At 39.8% G+C, this 17,172-nt stretch overlaps 1 protein-coding gene across 1 annotated transcript in view; it reads left to right on the top strand.

Moving 5' to 3' along the window:
• The window catches only part of PHEX (phosphate regulating endopeptidase homolog, X-linked), a 210,706-nt gene that overhangs the window by 175,847 nt on the left and 17,687 nt on the right, over window positions 1–17,172 (top strand). The window contains exons 17-18 of the mRNA XM_005870974.2: window positions 8,542–8,596; window positions 15,759–15,826. Coding sequence (XP_005871036.1) covers window positions 8,542–8,596; window positions 15,759–15,826 — 123 coding nt within the window. The remainder of the gene's footprint in view (window positions 1–8,541; window positions 8,597–15,758; window positions 15,827–17,172) is intronic.

Below are 17,172 nucleotides of genomic sequence, written 5' to 3' on the forward strand. Positions count from 1 at the left end.
CAAATGTCTGAGTGTTTTCCCATGCCTCATCTCATTTGATCCTCACAGAAGTCCTGGAGTAGGTAGATAGGAGACTTGGTGGAATCCTATTATCTTTTCATTAGCCGGAAAACGGAGATTTAGAAAGCTTAGAAACTTGACCCGACTGATAAGAAGTAAGAAATGTTGGACCTTGTAAATGACTTAAGGTTTTCTCACTGCCCAGAATATAGTCAAACACTGCTGCAGTTAAATATTTTACCCTTTGTTCTCCCTGTGTGATCTACAATAATAATCTGCTTCATGTTGATATTTACTGCTGTGTTGCTGACAATTACCTGAAAGAGAAGTTGGGGTGCTTCACTGGGCTGGAAAAAGTTTAACTAAATCAGAAAGCAGGTCTGAGTAAGCAAGTTTATTCTATATCTATAAAAGGCTAAGTTGACTTGCACATGCATGATACATATAAAGCTCTCGCTGGCGCCAATTGCACATGTGTATTTCGATCTGTCATTGTTGATCATGAATTTGGTTGACACTTCTATTATAGAGAAAGGGCGAATAGCGATATTAAAATATTTCTTCTAATTAATTTCCTTTCAGTGTGCACAAATTCATGTACCAGGCCACTAGTTATTAATAACTAGCTAATTACAGTGGTATCAGTACCAGTTTATATTTCCTCTAACAATAGGAGAGATGGATTTCTTTTACCAAATATACATCGTAAAGATATTATTGAAGGAGATGAATAAAGAGACTCAGTTTTTTGGTCTAATTGATATGGGAGAAAATGTTAATCATATTTTTATTCTTGAGACCATTATCTCATACCCAGATACAAATCATGAACCCACCCAAGTATTTATTGAGAATCTGCTGCTTTCGCAGGCCTAGGCTGGACATCACTGCCTCTAGTGTCAGTTTTGAATACCTAGGACAGCGATTATGTGTATGAAAGGAATTGTTGGAATATGAGTAGAATATGAGATACTGAGCTTCGAGTAGGAGGAACTTTTTTGTTTTCTCTGCCAGGTGTTGAACTATAGCAGCAGTTCTCAAAGTGTGGTCCCTGGGTCAGCAGTATCAGCATTACTTGTGATAAATGAGCATTACCTGGCCCTACCCCTTAACTACCAAATCTGAAACTTCAGGGGTGGGCCCAGTAATTCATGTTTTAATATTTTAACTATCAAAGTTCTACTAGATGATCAAGTTTGAGAAGCACTGATCTATAAAAATGCAGCAAATTCAAAAGAGGTACAGCTTGTTTGGGTAAAGGGAGAGGAACTAACTCATTCTGGTTTGCCTGGGACTGTCCCAATTTTAGCACTGAAATGCCACATCCCAGGAGCCCCTTCAGTCCTGGACAAACAGAGTGGTTAGTCACCCTGGGAAAGAAGAGGAGGTTCTCTTTGTTGCAGCCCAAAGGTAATTATGGCAGAAAAAGAATAGAAGGGACAGAAGAGAAGGTTTCAAGATGGAAGGCAGATTTTAGAAGCTGCTTTCTGCTTGTCAGTTCTAGGCTGATAGATGTGGTGACAGGAGGTTACCTGCAGGAAGCCAGCAGATGGCTAAGGCATCTTGCTGAATCCCTTGATATGAGTCACAGCTGTTAGAACTGGATACTTTCTGGAAAGGAGAAGGTTGGTATTCACCAAACTACTGCAAGATGCCAAGTGAAAAAAAAAAGCCACTATTAATCTTAGAGTGATGATAATGAAACCCCCATATAGCAAAAAACATAACCAAAAGTGCTTTGTAATTGCAGCGATTTTCATGTCCCAACTGATGGCCCCCTAGATTCTAGAAGAATGGTATCCAGTTTATCTGATTGCAAGAACTAATCCTGAATAAGATGTAATAATCATTCTTTCTTAGAGTGAGCATTAATCCTCGATATTCCAAGGCAGGTGCAATTAAAGCTATTTTTGTCTTTTTATACAGTCATAATTTTTAAGTCATGTAAAGTCTCATTTTTGAAAGAATAGTCTGCAAATTATAATAAAAATAGCTAATTGTATGTTACAAGCATGATGTTGAGGAGTGGTTAAGAAAGGAGAAGGAGACAGGAGGGCTGATTTACATACATCAGCTAAGTTAACTATAAGCAGGTCCCTGTTTTTACTAGACCAACAATTCTGAAAATTTTGCACATTAGACTTGCCTGGGGAGCTTTTAAAACATACTGATGTTCAGAGCTCCATCCTAGAAATTGTGGCTTATTAGGTCTGGGCATAGGTAGCCATTATGATCACTTTGACATGTATTTTACAGATCTTTTATATGCACTTACATGCATACAGTGTGGAGCGAAAGTAGGTTTACAGCTGTTCATATGGCCGATAATACAATAATTAATATATAATGCAGGAATAAACTCTTTCATATACTCACAACTGTAAACCTACCTTTGCCCCACCTGTATATTCATACTGATAGGATATTTATTTAAAATATATAAATGATATTTATATATATGTGCCTTGCTTTATTCCAACAATATGTCTTGGATTTTTTCCATGCTAGACTATTGAGCCCTGTGTCTTTCTTTTCATTTGCTGCATAGCAATCCATAATGTGGTTATACATAATTGTCATTCCCCTCCTGATGGACATTTATTTTGTTGTACACTTTTCTCAGTTACAGCAACACAGCAATGTGCAGGCTTAGCCATGACTCCACAGTGCACATTGGGCAGTGGTTCTTGAAGTATAGTCTCTGGACCAGCAGCATCAGCATCGTGAAGGAGTTTGTTAGAGATGCAAATTCTTTTTAAAAATATATATTTTATTGATTTTTTACAGAGAGGAAGGGAGAGGGATAGAGAGTTAGAAACATCGATGAGAGAGAAACATCGATCAGCTGCCTCCTGCACACTCCCTACTGGGGATGTGCCCGCAACCAAGGTACATGCCCTTGACCGGAATCGAACCTGGAACCCTTCAGTCCGCAGGCCAATGCTCTGTCCACTGAGCCAAACCAGTCAGGGCAAGATGCAAATTCTTATCTTCCTTTCTGGACCTACTGACTCAGAAATTCTGAGGATGGGGCCCAGCAATATGCACATAGATATGTAAGATATATGTGTGTACATATACAGTCAGTTCTGTTATAATGTGACATGTGTTCCTAAACATCACTATGCAGTGCAAAATTATACAGTAAAATCCACAAGGCTTATGGGAAAAAGGGGTTAGGGACACAACAATCAAAAACTTTGTCGGCGACACACAAAAAAGCTAGGAGCCTAATAAAAATAATAGCACAGTTTTGCACATGTTAAATGGGTAAATACATAAATGCTGCAGTAAGTATGGCACTTTCCTTAGGAAAGACCTGAAGTTTGCTTGTGGAAGTGGGCCCTGGAGGACTTGCAGCTTGTGAGTTATTGTATAGTGGTAGAAGGAGGGTTATCTGAAATTGGAAGGACAGTTTTAATATGAGATGTGAGTGGGTGTGGCTTCTAACACACAGTGAATGGAAGTAGCTGGTCCATCCATGTTGGGATGTGTGCATTTTGTGTATTCCTATGCGGTTCATTTGGGTGCAGTTTTCTGCCTTCACCTAGCATTTCTTGTGAAGGAAATGGCACATAAGCAGATGTGAAATTGGAGTTATGCCCCAGTTTTTCCCCTAATATATCAGTCATGTTGGAACAAATTTGCTTTTTCAGTATGAGTGTTATAGCAGAACTGACTGTGTGCATTTATATGTGCTACACATAAAAGGACCCCATACATGACTGAGTGCTATTTTTTTCACTTATCTTCTTTCTTAATAACATCTCTTTTTTAAAAAAATATTTTTATTGATTTCAGAGAGGAAAGGAGAGGGAGAGATAGAAACATCAATGATGAGAGAGAATCATTGATCGGCTGCCTCCTGTACACCCCCTACTGGGGATTGAGCCTGCAACCCAGGCATGTGCCCTTGACCGGAATCGAACCTGGGACCCTTCAGTTCGCAGGCCAACGCTCTATCCACCGAGCCAATCCAGCTAGGGCTAATAACATCTCTTCATGGTTTTTCTATAGCAGGGTTGGGGAACCTTTTTTCTGCCAAGGGCCATTTGGATATTTATAACATCCTGACGGGCCATACAAAATGAAAATTTGCCTGCTATATTTGGTCAAACATTTCATTAATTCACCCCTAATGCCTTTGCAGGGCCAGACCAAATGATTTCATGGGCCTTATATGGCCCGAGGGCTGGACGTTCCCATCCCTGCTCTATAGTTACTAATTTTTTAAATGGTATTTAAAGCATTAAGAGATGACTAAATTGCTCTCCAAATGCTTGCAACAATTTCACCCCCACCAACACACTTCCTACACCCTGGCCAATATTGCTTATTATTAAATTTATTAATTTGTGCCAACCCAATAGTTAAATTTCTCTTTCATCTCCCTCCCTATTTCATATCTCTCATATTCATACACATATATGTATGTGGATGTGTCTACACATTTACACTGTGAGGAATGCCTCCCACAAATACACTGATAGAAAAAGGAGCAGGTTTAAAAGTGTGAAACGTGGTGAGGCAGTAATGAAATTGGGAAGAAAGGAAATGCAATGGAAATGCAAGAAAACATAAGAAAAGCCTATTAAAAGGGGCAAGAGAAAGAATTCCCTTTCCTTTTATTTAATTACTAGAGGCCCAGTGCAAGAAATTCGTGCAAGAGTAGGCCTTCGCAGCCCCGGCTTCGTCTGGAAGGTTGTCTGGATGGTCATTCCGCTGTTCGGCCATTTGGTTGATTTGCATATTATGCTTTTATTATTATAGATCTTTTACTTCTACCTTTGCTAAATACAACTTACCCACTTATGAGATAAGATATTGCGTTGGCCCTGTTGGGATTCAATCTATCACTCTTGCCAGTCGACATCTCCAAAAATGCCGCTTAAACTGTTAATCCATTCACTTCAGCAGAACATCTGTAAGGGCATCAGATTCTTCTGTTGATCAGTATTGGGTTCCATGGCCCCTGCAAGCTGGAAAGATACAGCTGATCAGGGGGGTGTGATGGCCACCACCTGTGAGTCTGGGGCCTCTAACAGCTAAAGTGGCAAAATGGAGGCTCATGGAGTGTTAGATGTTTTCCTGTAAAGAGATTGGCAGTGGGCTAAATGCTTCCAGCTGGGCCCATTTCCAAGCAGGAAAGCCAGAATGATTTAATAATTAAATCACATTCACTTATGATCATTGTTCTTATTAGGAAATAGCATTGCTCTGATCATAGATTTTGTGAGATGGAATTTTCTTATAAACACTGTGGTTTGTACATATGGAAATCAGAATGAGTTACTAAAAGTAATCACCAGCAGAAAGGATGGACTATTGATACAAAGATGTAAAAGATATGAAAGGAAATGTAGAGATTATGAAGGTTAATATGATGTTACCCTTCAAAGTCAGAAAGCAACAGGAAGAGAGAACTGCTAGCTGGAACCATCTCTGTTTTGCAATTAGGGTTTTGCACCTTGAAATCTCAAACTATGGCATTATTAAGAAGATATAAAGACTATACATACCTACAAGTTACAAAAAATTAACATTTCATTTCTAAATTAAGAACTTGAGCCCGGCCAGCTTGGATCAGTGGTTGAGTACTGACCTATGAACCAGGAGGTTATGGTTCAATTCCCAGTCAGGGCACGTGCCCGGGTTGCAGGCTCCATCCCCAGTGGAGGGTGTGCAAGAGGCAGCCGATCGATGATCCCCTCTCATCATTGATGTTTCTATCTCCCTCCTTCCCCCTTCCTCTCTGAAATCAATAAAAATATATTTTTTAAAAAAGGACTTGATTTCCTACCCTCATTTCTCATAGTCTGCTGCCATGGAGAGGAGGTAGCAAGAATGTTGAGAGGGACAGAGAGAAGAGAAAGCATTTTATCTTATAAAAGAGCTTTCAGTCCCAAGGGGCTTTGAACAGTGGCTCTGGAGCAGGCAAGGACATTGAAGGAGGCATATCTCTCTTTCTCTTTTTGTTACTATTCTTTGTATTCCCTGTTGTGATGACTTGTAAGTGCAGCTCCTGGGATCAACTTGGGGTGCTAAATTTAGTAGTGAGCTGCAATGGCAAAGCAAAGCATTTCTCCCACTCATCTGCACCTGGAGCCAGCTACATAATTTGCAGGGCCCAGTGCAAAATAAAAATATAGGCGCCCCCTGTTCAGAAAGCAGGAAAAAGTACCGTTAAAGGTGCCAAAATATAAAGCTTTTTCCTGCCTTCTGTGGCCTCTTGTTCTCTAGACTTGTCATTTTTTTTAACTTGCTATTTAGTGCTGTTGTGAGGAAAATTAAAATTTTAAATCTTCAGCATAATTTTACTGTTCATCTTTATATTGTGCAATGCCAGTTTTAAATGCAAATATAAGAACTTTTAACTTGTATGTGGAATCACCTAAATTATTCAATTTGTATTTTGTAGCTGGTACATGCATATGTATTTTGTTCTTACCAGAACACTGCACAAAACTAACTCAGCTGTTTTTACTTCACTTTTTAATACACGCACATTCTATCAACTCTCTCTACCTTTCATTTACTGATGAGTAAGAAAGGACTGAAAGGAAAAGAAACTGTGGGTCGCCTTATCTTTCCCTTTCCTTCTATGTCATCATTTTTGGTGTATGTGGTTGGCTAATATAGTAAGAAAGAGCATGACAGGTTACCTTAATCATTCTTGTTTCTGAGAATGCCATTACTGCCTGTTAGTGATCAAAGCACATTCTGGTTCTAATGGAAAGAGGCCTCTTGGAGCTGTCGGAGCCCCCACCTACTCAGTCCTAGATGTAACATGCTTACCTTAGACTCACTTTGCGTCTTGCTGAACTCCCACACATTGTGGGTCTACAGGAGTTCTGTGCTCTGGGGAGTATCGTGAATACTTTATGCAAGTGAGGCATCTAGGAACCATGGGCTCGCAAATCATGCATGACTCCTTTGCTCACACACATACTTCCTTGTCCCCTTGGACGCCCTTTACAAAATCACATTCAGAGGTAAAATTATTAAGAGTTTCAAGACAGTGACAGCAGAGCATTAAACCAAGTTCAGGGTCCTTCTGCATGGGAGGGCCTGTATGACTGCACAGGGTGAGTGTTCATAAAGGTGGTCCTTCTTGTATTAGGGGAAGCTGCTGGATAGCTGGAAGCCTCCTGCACACTCTGAGTATGAAGGACTCTAGTTCATAGCAGGTTAGACATGCAAATAGTATATGTATGCAAAATGGTTTCTTTGAAATTGGTGTAATGGGGAAACTCCATACTGTTTTCCATAGTGGTTGTACCAGTCTGCATTCCCACCAGCAATGTACTAGGGTTGCTTTTTCTCTACATCCTCGCCAGCACTTGTTGTTTGTTGATTTGTTGATGGTAGTCATTCTGACAGGAGTAAGATGATACTTTGTTATCGTTTTGATTTGCATCTCTCTGATGATTTGTGATGTTGAACATTTTTTCCTATGTCTCTTGCCATCTGTATGTCCTCTTGGAGAAGTGTCTATTTAGGTCTTTTGCCTATTTTTAAATTGGATTGTTTGTCTTCCTTTTGTTAAGTTGTATGAGCTCTCTATATATTTTGGAAATTAACCTCTTATCAGATGTATCATTGCCAAATATGTTCTGCCATACAGTAGGCTCCCTTTCCATTCTGATGATAGTTTCTTTTGCTGTGCAGAAGCATCTCTTACCCTTTGAGACAGCATAGAGGGACCTGGAGAGTATTATGCTAAGAAAAATAAGCCAGTCAGAGAAAGACAAGTATCACGTGATCTTACTCATATGTGGAATCTAATGAACAAAATAAACTGATGAACAAAAATAGATCCAGAGACATAGAAGCATGGAACAGACTCTCACACCTCAGAGGGAAGGCAGGGGAGGGTATGTAGGTGGGAAGAGATCAACCAATGAACTTGTATACATATATGTATAACCTACAGACACAGACAATAGGGGGGTGAAGGCCTGGGGTGGAAGGCGGGGGCAGGCTGGGAGAGGTCAATGGGGGAAAAAGGGGACATATGTAATACTTTCAGTAATAAAGATTTTTTAAAAATAAATAAATAATGAGCAAAATAGATCCTGAGACATAGGAGCATGGAACAGACTGTCGAACCTCAGAGGAAAGGCAGAGGGTGGGTGGGGAGAGATTAACCAAAGAACTCATGCATGTATGCATAACCCTTGGACACAGACAATAGTGTGGTGAAGGCCAGGGGCAGGGGTTGGGTGATAGGTGGAGGGGGGTCACTAGGGAAAAAAAGGGGACATCTGTAATACTTTTACCAATAAAGATAAATTTAAAAAAGAAATCATATGAAAATGATAAAAGAGAAATTGATGTAATGTACCTATTTCAAATTCAGTTGAATTAATATCATCTTAGAGACAAGACAGTTGGACCTCCTGACCTAGAGGGTTCCCAGCTCCCTGAGGAGTACCTTTCATATGGGCCTTTGAAACGTTGAGGCTAAAGCTGGAACCAGGTACTTATCATCAAATCAATCTCTATATCCCTTATACTTTTGTTTGTTTGTCTTTCTCCCAGGATTTCCAGCAGGAGAGCTCCAGAAGCCTTTCTTCTGGGGAACAGAATATCCGAGGTAAGTAAATGAGTAAAGAAACCAGTTATTGACAAATAAGGAAGAACATGCTGCTTTGGCAGAACATAGAAGTTTAAAAAAACAAAAAAAAAACAAGAAACAAAGTCAGTAGTTGTTCAGCAAAAAGAGGACATGGAACCTGGCATGGGCTGGACCCACTCTTACCATTTTAGGTATTTGTTTTCTGATTCTTGTTACCAGGGCGTATGTCTGCCTGCACAGAAAAGCCAATTAATATACAGGTAGTTTTAATTTTTATGCATTTATTCACTTGTGCATTGACTCATACTACAAATATTTGGACCTTGAAGGATTGTTGGGATTTGAGTTGATGGTGATAGGTCTAAAACCATTCCAGCCCTGGCCGGTGTGGCTCATTGGTTGGAGCTTCAGCCCGAGTATTACAGGATTGCTGGTTCGATTCCCAGTCAAGGGCACACACCTGGGTTGCAGGTTCCATTCTAGGCCCTGGTTGGGGTGCATGTGGGAGGCAACCAATCGATGTGTGATGTTTCTCTCCCTCCCTCCCCTCCTTTCCACTCTCTCTAAAAAGCAATGGAGAGAATATCCTCGGGTGAAGATTAACAAACAAACAAACAAACAAACCACATTCCAGATAGAAGTAACAATGTGAGAAAAGGAAAGAAATGTGATGATAGAATAGCAAAGAGTTTAGTTTGACTATTTTAAGTGGTATATGAAGGGAAGCAGTGGAAAAGAAGTCAAGAAAAGAAGGTTGATGTTTGAATTGGAGGGCTCTGAATGCCGGGTAAAGAGCCTGGACATTAATAGCCAATAGAAAATATTGACGTTTTTGAGCAAGTAATCAGATTTGTCTTTAGAAATATAATCTGGGTAGCTATACAATAGTTTAAAAATTGGCAGTGTCTGGAGTTATGTATATCAGCTTAAAGGCCATTAAGACCAACAGATTGTAGACTTATGTAATGCAGAATTTCTATACATATTGGGAATTCTGATAATATTCATTGTCAATAATATCACCACTTTCATTATGTGCTTTTGCTTGCTTTAGTGCACAGAAAATTTAGTCTTGATTTTAGACGTCCAGTCTCTTGTATTTTGGTTTGGATAAATGGCAATTTAAATATGATTAAATATGGTGGCAATGTTTTGATTTGGGCTTCCCCAAAAGCATACCCTATGACAAGGATTCAAGTGCACATAGTTATTTTGGGAGGTGACGCCAGGAAACACTAGCAGGAGAGTGGGGAAATGAGACAAGGAGGGAAGGAAGCCAATAAATTGTGTTGTAGGAGTTTTCTATGGCTGCCATAATGAATTATCACAAACTTGGCTTAAAACAATGTAAATTTATTTGCTTATAGTTCTATAGCTTAGAAGTCTAACCTGGGTCTCTGGGCTAAACACAAGGTATGGGCAGGGCCGAATTCCTTTCTGAAAGCTCTGGAAAAGAACCTATTTTTTTTGACTTTTCTAGCTTTTAGAGGTGGTCCACATTCTTTGGCTCATGGCCCTCTTCCTCCATCTTTCAAACTTGCGAAGTTGCATCTCTTCGACCATTCATACATAGTCACATCTTCTTCCCACTGTCCTCTTTAATCCAGGATCGCCTCCCTATTTTAAGCTCATCTGATTAACAGTGTTAATTCCCCCTTGCCATGTAATAGCATATTCACAGGTTCTGGGGGTTAGCATGTGGACATCTTTTGGGGGCCACTATTCTGCCTATGACACGTCTGTTACAAAGCCAGTTATCACTGTGGACAACTAGGGCTCAGTCCTGCTGCAGAGCTGTAGAACATGCTTCAATTTGATCCTGTCTCGAGGGCAAGGGAGCTAGAGTATTTATCCAATTCACCTTCCATCCTTGCTTGAGGGCTTCCACCAGGTGTATTAACTTCTGGCATTCCCCAGGCTAGGCCAAGAGGGCTTTGGTGGCGGGAAAAGTCTGCAAGCCACTATGGACTGTCCCCCACTTATGATGCTGTAACTTAAGATTTGTCTACTTTACAATGGTGCAAAAGCAATACGCATTTGGTGGAAATTTTGACCTTTTCCCGGGCTAGTGTTATGTGGTATGATACTCGTGATGTTGGGTGCAGTAGTGAGCTGCAGCTCCCAGTCAGCCAAGTGATCATGAAGCTGAACAACTGATACTCTGCAGTGTAGTCATTGTGTCAGATGATTTTGCCCAACTGTAGACTACTGTAATTGCTCTGAGCACAGTTAAGGTAGGCTAAAGCTAAGCTATGATGTTCCCTAGGTTAGGTGTATTGAATGCATTTCAACTTAAGTTATTTTCCACTTACAATGGGTTTATTGGGATGTAACCCTATTGTAAATGGAGGAGCGTCTGTAGCTTCAGGTGCTGCCAGTTGGAAGATGTTGGATTGTTGTGCTTGGAAATGGTGAGTGCCGAGTGGACAGGAGCAGGCAACAGTAAAGCCTATGGTAGGAAAGCAGAGTTGTTAACATAAATGAAAATGAAAGTGGTGTGTATCGCCCAAATGCATTAATATCATCCTAGGCCTCAGCTGCATAGTTTTCATTAGTGTTCAGATATTTGCAATTTCCCCTATTGTTAAGATGGGAAAAAAATATATTCATATAAAATTAGAGGTTTAGACTAAATATTCTTTAAGCTCCCTTCAAACTAAAAAAGTTCTAGAATTCTATGAATCTGCTCATCACTAGCAATTTAACTGACCTTCTGTTATTGTGGTTATATACCTGGAGACTTGGGAATAGTCTGGTTCAGTTTTGAAGTTATCGATTTGATGAAATTGTTTATTGGGTCTGTGAGATGATTTTTAATATAAAAATTAAAATAATATGAACTTAGGAAATAATAATAGTGTTGATTAGTTCAACCATTTGCTGAGCCATATTTGAGACTTCAGTGGAAGAGAGATTTGCATTTTTTTTCCTAAAGAGTTCTGTGTCTGCACTGAAACCATCCCTCCTCTATTAAGATCAGCATTGGAAATATGGAGATGCTGGACACATGGGAATCAAAGTCCAGTGAGATGGATTCCCATACATGCATCTGTTCTGGACAGATAGCCTTCAGAACCAGCTAGTGCTTATCCTTTCTGCCCACACTGGTCAGCTTAGCCCTCCCCTGAGTGTTGGTTATAATGATGGGGGCATTGGTAGGCTGAATTGTTTCCAGAGGAGAGAATCAGGATTGTAAATGGCCTAAGATAACATATTCCAAAGTGTGTGTTCCATGAAGTAGTAATAGAGGTAAGTCATCCTCCCCTTCCCTTTGTTTTGGAGAACCACAATACTTAGCAGCATAAAAATTCCTAAGAAACTCTGTATGAAGGAAACTCACTTATTTATTTATTTTTATTTGTTGTTAATCCTCATCCGAGGAAATTTTTCCATTGATTTTTAGGGAGAGTGGAAGAGAGAGGGAAAGACAGAGAGAAACATTGATGTGAGAGAAACACATCGATTGGTTGTCTCCTGCATGAGCCCCAACCAGGGTCGGGGCCTGGGAAGAGCCTGCAACCAAGGTATGTGTCCTTGACTGGAATTGAACCTGGGACCCCCCAGTCCTCAGGCAGATGAGAAATAAACTTATTTAAATATGTTTAACCTAGAGGTTCCTAAAATCCCTCTTTTCCTATGTTTTGGGAAATGTTGGTCTAGGTCAGTGGTGGGCAAACTGCGGCTTGCGAGCCACATGCTGCTCTTTGGCCCCTTGAGTGTGGCTCTTCCTATGCGCCCACATGTGGTATTTTGTGGAAGAGCCACACTCAAGGGGCCACAGTTTGCCGACCACTGGTTTAGGTTCATGACAAGAAAAATAGTTGAAAGAACTTGAGAAGAGAGCATTTGAGGAAGAACCTCATAACCTCATATTTTTGAAAGAAAGTTAAGGTGGCAGAATGATTTACTATATTTGGGGGGGGGGTCAGAGGGTGTTCAGCGAGAGATTCCACCCAATGGATATAAGACATAGGAAAGAGATTCCATTTTAACAATAGGGAGATCTGTTTTATTTTATTCTTTTATAAATATTTTTTTATTGATTTCAGAGAGGGAGAGAGAGATAGAAACATCAATGATGAGAGAGAATCATTGATCAGCTGCCTCCTGCGTGCCCCTCACTGGGGATCAAGCCTGCAACCCCAGCATATGCCTTTGACCAGAATCAAACCCAGGACCCTTCAGTCCTCAGGCCAAGGCTCTATCCACTGAGCCAAACCGGCTATGGTGAGATCTATTTTATTTACAACCACTGATGAGAGGATGGGCCACCTCATAAGGCGGGGAGCTCCTGGTTATTGAAAGTGCCCAAGGAGAAGTCTTAGGACCTTTTGAACTGGTTTTTGTAGAGGGGGGCCCTACTTCAGCTAAGGAGTAGAGTTAGATGACCTTAAAGACACTTCTAACTCTGAGATTTTTATGAATTTACATTTCAGGCATAGGGTAGCCCTTACTTGATGACTGCTTGAGATAATGGTTGCTCCAGACAGCAGTATGATTGATTCCCTGTTGACAGCAAACCCTGTGCATTTGTTAAATCCATTGGGTAGTAAGAACAAAAGAGAAACTGAGTAGGTGGAAACATTTCATCTTTCCCATTTTATTTTTTGAAGGCTAGATTTTCTCTGCAGGAGTCTTCTTGTTCTGGCCAGCCAGTCGTATTGTTAAAAGGCATAGTTTTATTTATTTATTTATTTATTTATTTATTTATACAATGTGCTAATTTAAATAATGTCCATTGATAACATGGAACATGTGAATTTAGTATGATGAACCATTATCATTGTAAGGCTTAGTCATGTAAAATTACTTCTTTGTCTCTTGTCCAAAGGATTGCAATTATTTGGCTGAGAATCAGAACTTACAATGATTCAATCATTTTCTGAATTCTCTATTACCCTTTGCAAGTAGGAAGCTTATTGGAGCAGTCTCTCTGAAGGGACATTTATTGTAGAACAGTTCCGGTAAACGTCCATTGTTCATCTCTTAAATTCAACAGCACTGACCAAGGCTTGGAGAGAATCGAATCTGATTGTCAGGGCTGAGAGGTCTGGAAAAACGAAATGTTACAGGCTGCACAGTGATAGCTACTGCTGCAAAAATTAGCACTATGTAAAATTACAAGTTTGTCCCACACTGCTATGATAGCTCTATGATTGAAATGCATAATTTCACTCTTACTTCTTTAATGAAGGTTTGCAATGATGGAAAAACAGTAGGAAGCATTTTTTCAAATGCAAATTACCTTGCAGGAAAGAAATAACAAAGGAAAGAATTGCCACCAAGGGGAAAAATTAAATCTTGCAGCACTTCCTTGGGTATAGTTGAGACAAACAATTAGCATGTTAAGGATCATTATGTCCTGTAATAACATGTTGCTTCAAAAATTCTCGTTCCTTCCACTTACTGGTCCTGTCTATTTGCCGGGTTACTTTGATGTTGCATGTCAGGAAGTAACTCTGAAATACTGGTATTTTTAGCATAATTGCAAATCTCAGGAAGTATCCTCATAACAAGGATTTTAAGTTGTTTATAATCCTTATCCATACATTAAATAACTAAAAGAAGGTACATATCAATCTGTCACTTGCATGAAACGGTAAAGTTAATCTGTTAGTTAAATCGTTGTTACTTTCTTACTGTGTACTAGGTACAGAGAATTTAGCAGTGATCAAGTAGATACAGGTTTGACCTTCATAGAACTTAAAGCTGAGAGAGAAGATCCCAGACACACATGAGTGGAAGCCCCCTTATTGATTACTTCATATATCATTAACATGCTTCTGTTTCAGTTATATTGCCATGTAACAAAGCTCCATTGAACAACCACTACTGGCATATGAATCCACAATTTGGGCAAGATTCAGCCGAGACGCTTGTCTCTGTTCTGTTCTGTGTGGTGTTCATTGGCTGGCAACTTAACTGGGACCAGGGGATCTAAGGTGACTTTCACATGTCTGCTGTCCCAGTTGGACTGGCTTGAATGGCTGGGGCCTAGCTAGGTCTCTCTTCCATTAGAAGTCTGACAACTTTTGGTGTCTCTTGCTTGCTTCGCTTGGCCTCTTTGTGTCCAGCTGATTAGTCTACCTTCTTTACATGGAATTGACTTCCGAGGTAGGAAATTTTTAAGAATTAAGGCCTGTCAAAGCCTAGGTCCAGACGCCACATCCGGCCCCTTCTGTTGCCTTCTTTTGATCATAGCAAATCCGGAGGCCTATTCAGATTTAAGGGAAAGGAAGTCGTTGCCTCTTGTTGGGAGGAGGTGGCACATGCATTCAGGGTGTGTGGAATTGTCAGTGGTCACCCTTGTAGGTAATCTACCACATGCATCTTCAGAGGTGAAGAGAAACGATAAAATGACTTTTCCAAATCTGGTTAAGGCTTCACAGTCTTTGTCATTCAGTTGTGAGCGTGTCTGTCACAAAAGCAGAGAAACGTGACTACCTTGACAGCAGGCTGATCCCTTTTAATCTCTGCTCTATTCCTTTTTTATGACTACATTTGAAAAACAATTTAACTTCTAAGTCTGTAGCGATTTTTCAACAGGTTCTCAGATAAAAAATAAATGGTATGTTGACTGACAGGATCTTTTCAAACCCTGCTACTGCTTTGGGTGTTTATAAATATAAACTACAGCTAGAGATGATATAGAATAATAAAAACCTTAAGGCTGGAAGGGACTTTAGAAACCATTTCTTTCACACCCCTAATTTCATAGGGTAGGAGAAATAAGCCCCATACATGGTCATAATGATAATGTTAGAATTTATATTTTCTTTGTCCATTTTAATAAGAAGGGCACATTTGGATTTTTTTAAAAAATATATTTTATTGATTTTTTACAGAGAGGAAGGGAGAGGGATAGAGAGTTAGAAACATCGATGAGAGAGAAACATCGATCAGCTGCCTTCTGCACACCCCCAACTGGGGATGTGCCTGCAACCAAGGTACATGCCCTTGACCGGAATGGAACCTGGGACCTTTCAGTCTGCAGGCCGACACTCTATCCACTGAGCCAAACCAGTTAGGGCTGGATTTTTTAAAAAAAATAATTTTGTGATTATTATTAACATGGGTACTAGAAAGCAAATTATCTTTGCTTTTCATTGAAAAAAATTAAAGGATTATGCTCTGAGATTCATGCTTGTAATTTTCTCCAAATTATATATTTATGTTGTAGATCTTTGAGTTATGGTGCTATAGGAGTAATTGTTGGACACGAATTTACACATGGATTTGATAATAATGGTAAGTACTGGTTCATTGTATAAGCTGCTGCTTTTATGATAATGTTGACTATGTGGATGTTAATTGTCGCTATTATTTTTGCATAGTGGCATCATCATAGATTGACAATTATCCAATGAAGTATGATTGCTGATTGTAAACTTTCCCCCATGTCTTGCAGTGATAGCTTGCAATAAATAAATAATTGTTCCCATTGCAATGGGATAGAATGATAAAAAATGACTGTCATTTCAATGAAGTTAGTTGTGCATTGAGATCACAATTGCTGTAGTTGCCACAATAATTATAGGAATTCCTTTATAGCTTCTTCCCTTTGTCATTTCTTTATTCACCATCTTGATGCTCTCCCTGGAGGTGTGAGCTCTGCTCTGAGGATGATTATACCTGCTGCCAAATGAGGATTCAGTGAGTTAGGAATCTGGAGCTTGGCTGACTGGTTCCTTTATACTGTTTCAAGGATTATGCAATGCTCAGTCTCTGTTTTTCTCTATGCTGGCATATATTCATAATTTTAAAAAGGCTATGCTTTCCTAATAATGCATAATATAGAATATGCTATGTTCCCTGAAGACATTTAAGCAAAAGAAAAGAGCAGAATATGGCATAAACTAAAGAAATGATCACTCTTTGAGAGTTACCATTTTTAAACAACACTTCTTTCTCCTTTAAGTTTGGAGTACTATTGGAAAGCCATATGAAATCTCCAAAACTTATGAATTAGCAGCAAATTATGATCACATCTACATCCACACAAAGATTTACATGTAGACTCGAGAACCCGGCTGGCTCAAGGCAACATTTAATAGAGGGACCCTTTTCTTTCATGTCTGTGATATCTCCAACATCCTTTCCTGGGTGTCTTCCCAGGGCCAGAGACCCCTTTGGTTCTTCTCCTTCTGGACAATTCTTCCTGTATTCCCATTAGCCCTTACTTAGCCACATAGGCTTTGTGCTCCCTGTTAAAATATAGCTGCCCTGTAGTCATCTGAATACCCAGAGCAATACTTTCTAGCTTTGCATGCTTGGTTTATCTGAGAGGATAGTCTTAGATAAGAAACAAAAGCCAGTATTGGTCTCTTGGTTCTGGGTCTTTCTTCCTGGGAAATTTAAGTACAGTGCTAAAGTGCTTCCTCAGAATCTTCTAGATGCCTTCAGGATTGTCTCTCAAAGGACAACATCTAATGATGGCAATTTCACTCTGTAATCAGTACATTGTACATATAAGGACATGGCCAGTATCTATTTTATATTTGGTTGGTTAGTGGTTGGAGGACAGTGACTCCATACTCTTCCAGGGAGGGTGGTAGTGGCATCTAGCCTTATTGAAGAGCTTCAGATTATTCCAG

The sequence above is a fragment of the Myotis brandtii genome, unplaced genomic scaffold (assembly GCF_000412655.1).
Source record: "Myotis brandtii unplaced genomic scaffold, ASM41265v1 scaffold326, whole genome shotgun sequence".
Lineage (NCBI taxonomy): Eukaryota > Metazoa > Chordata > Mammalia > Chiroptera > Vespertilionidae > Myotis > Myotis brandtii.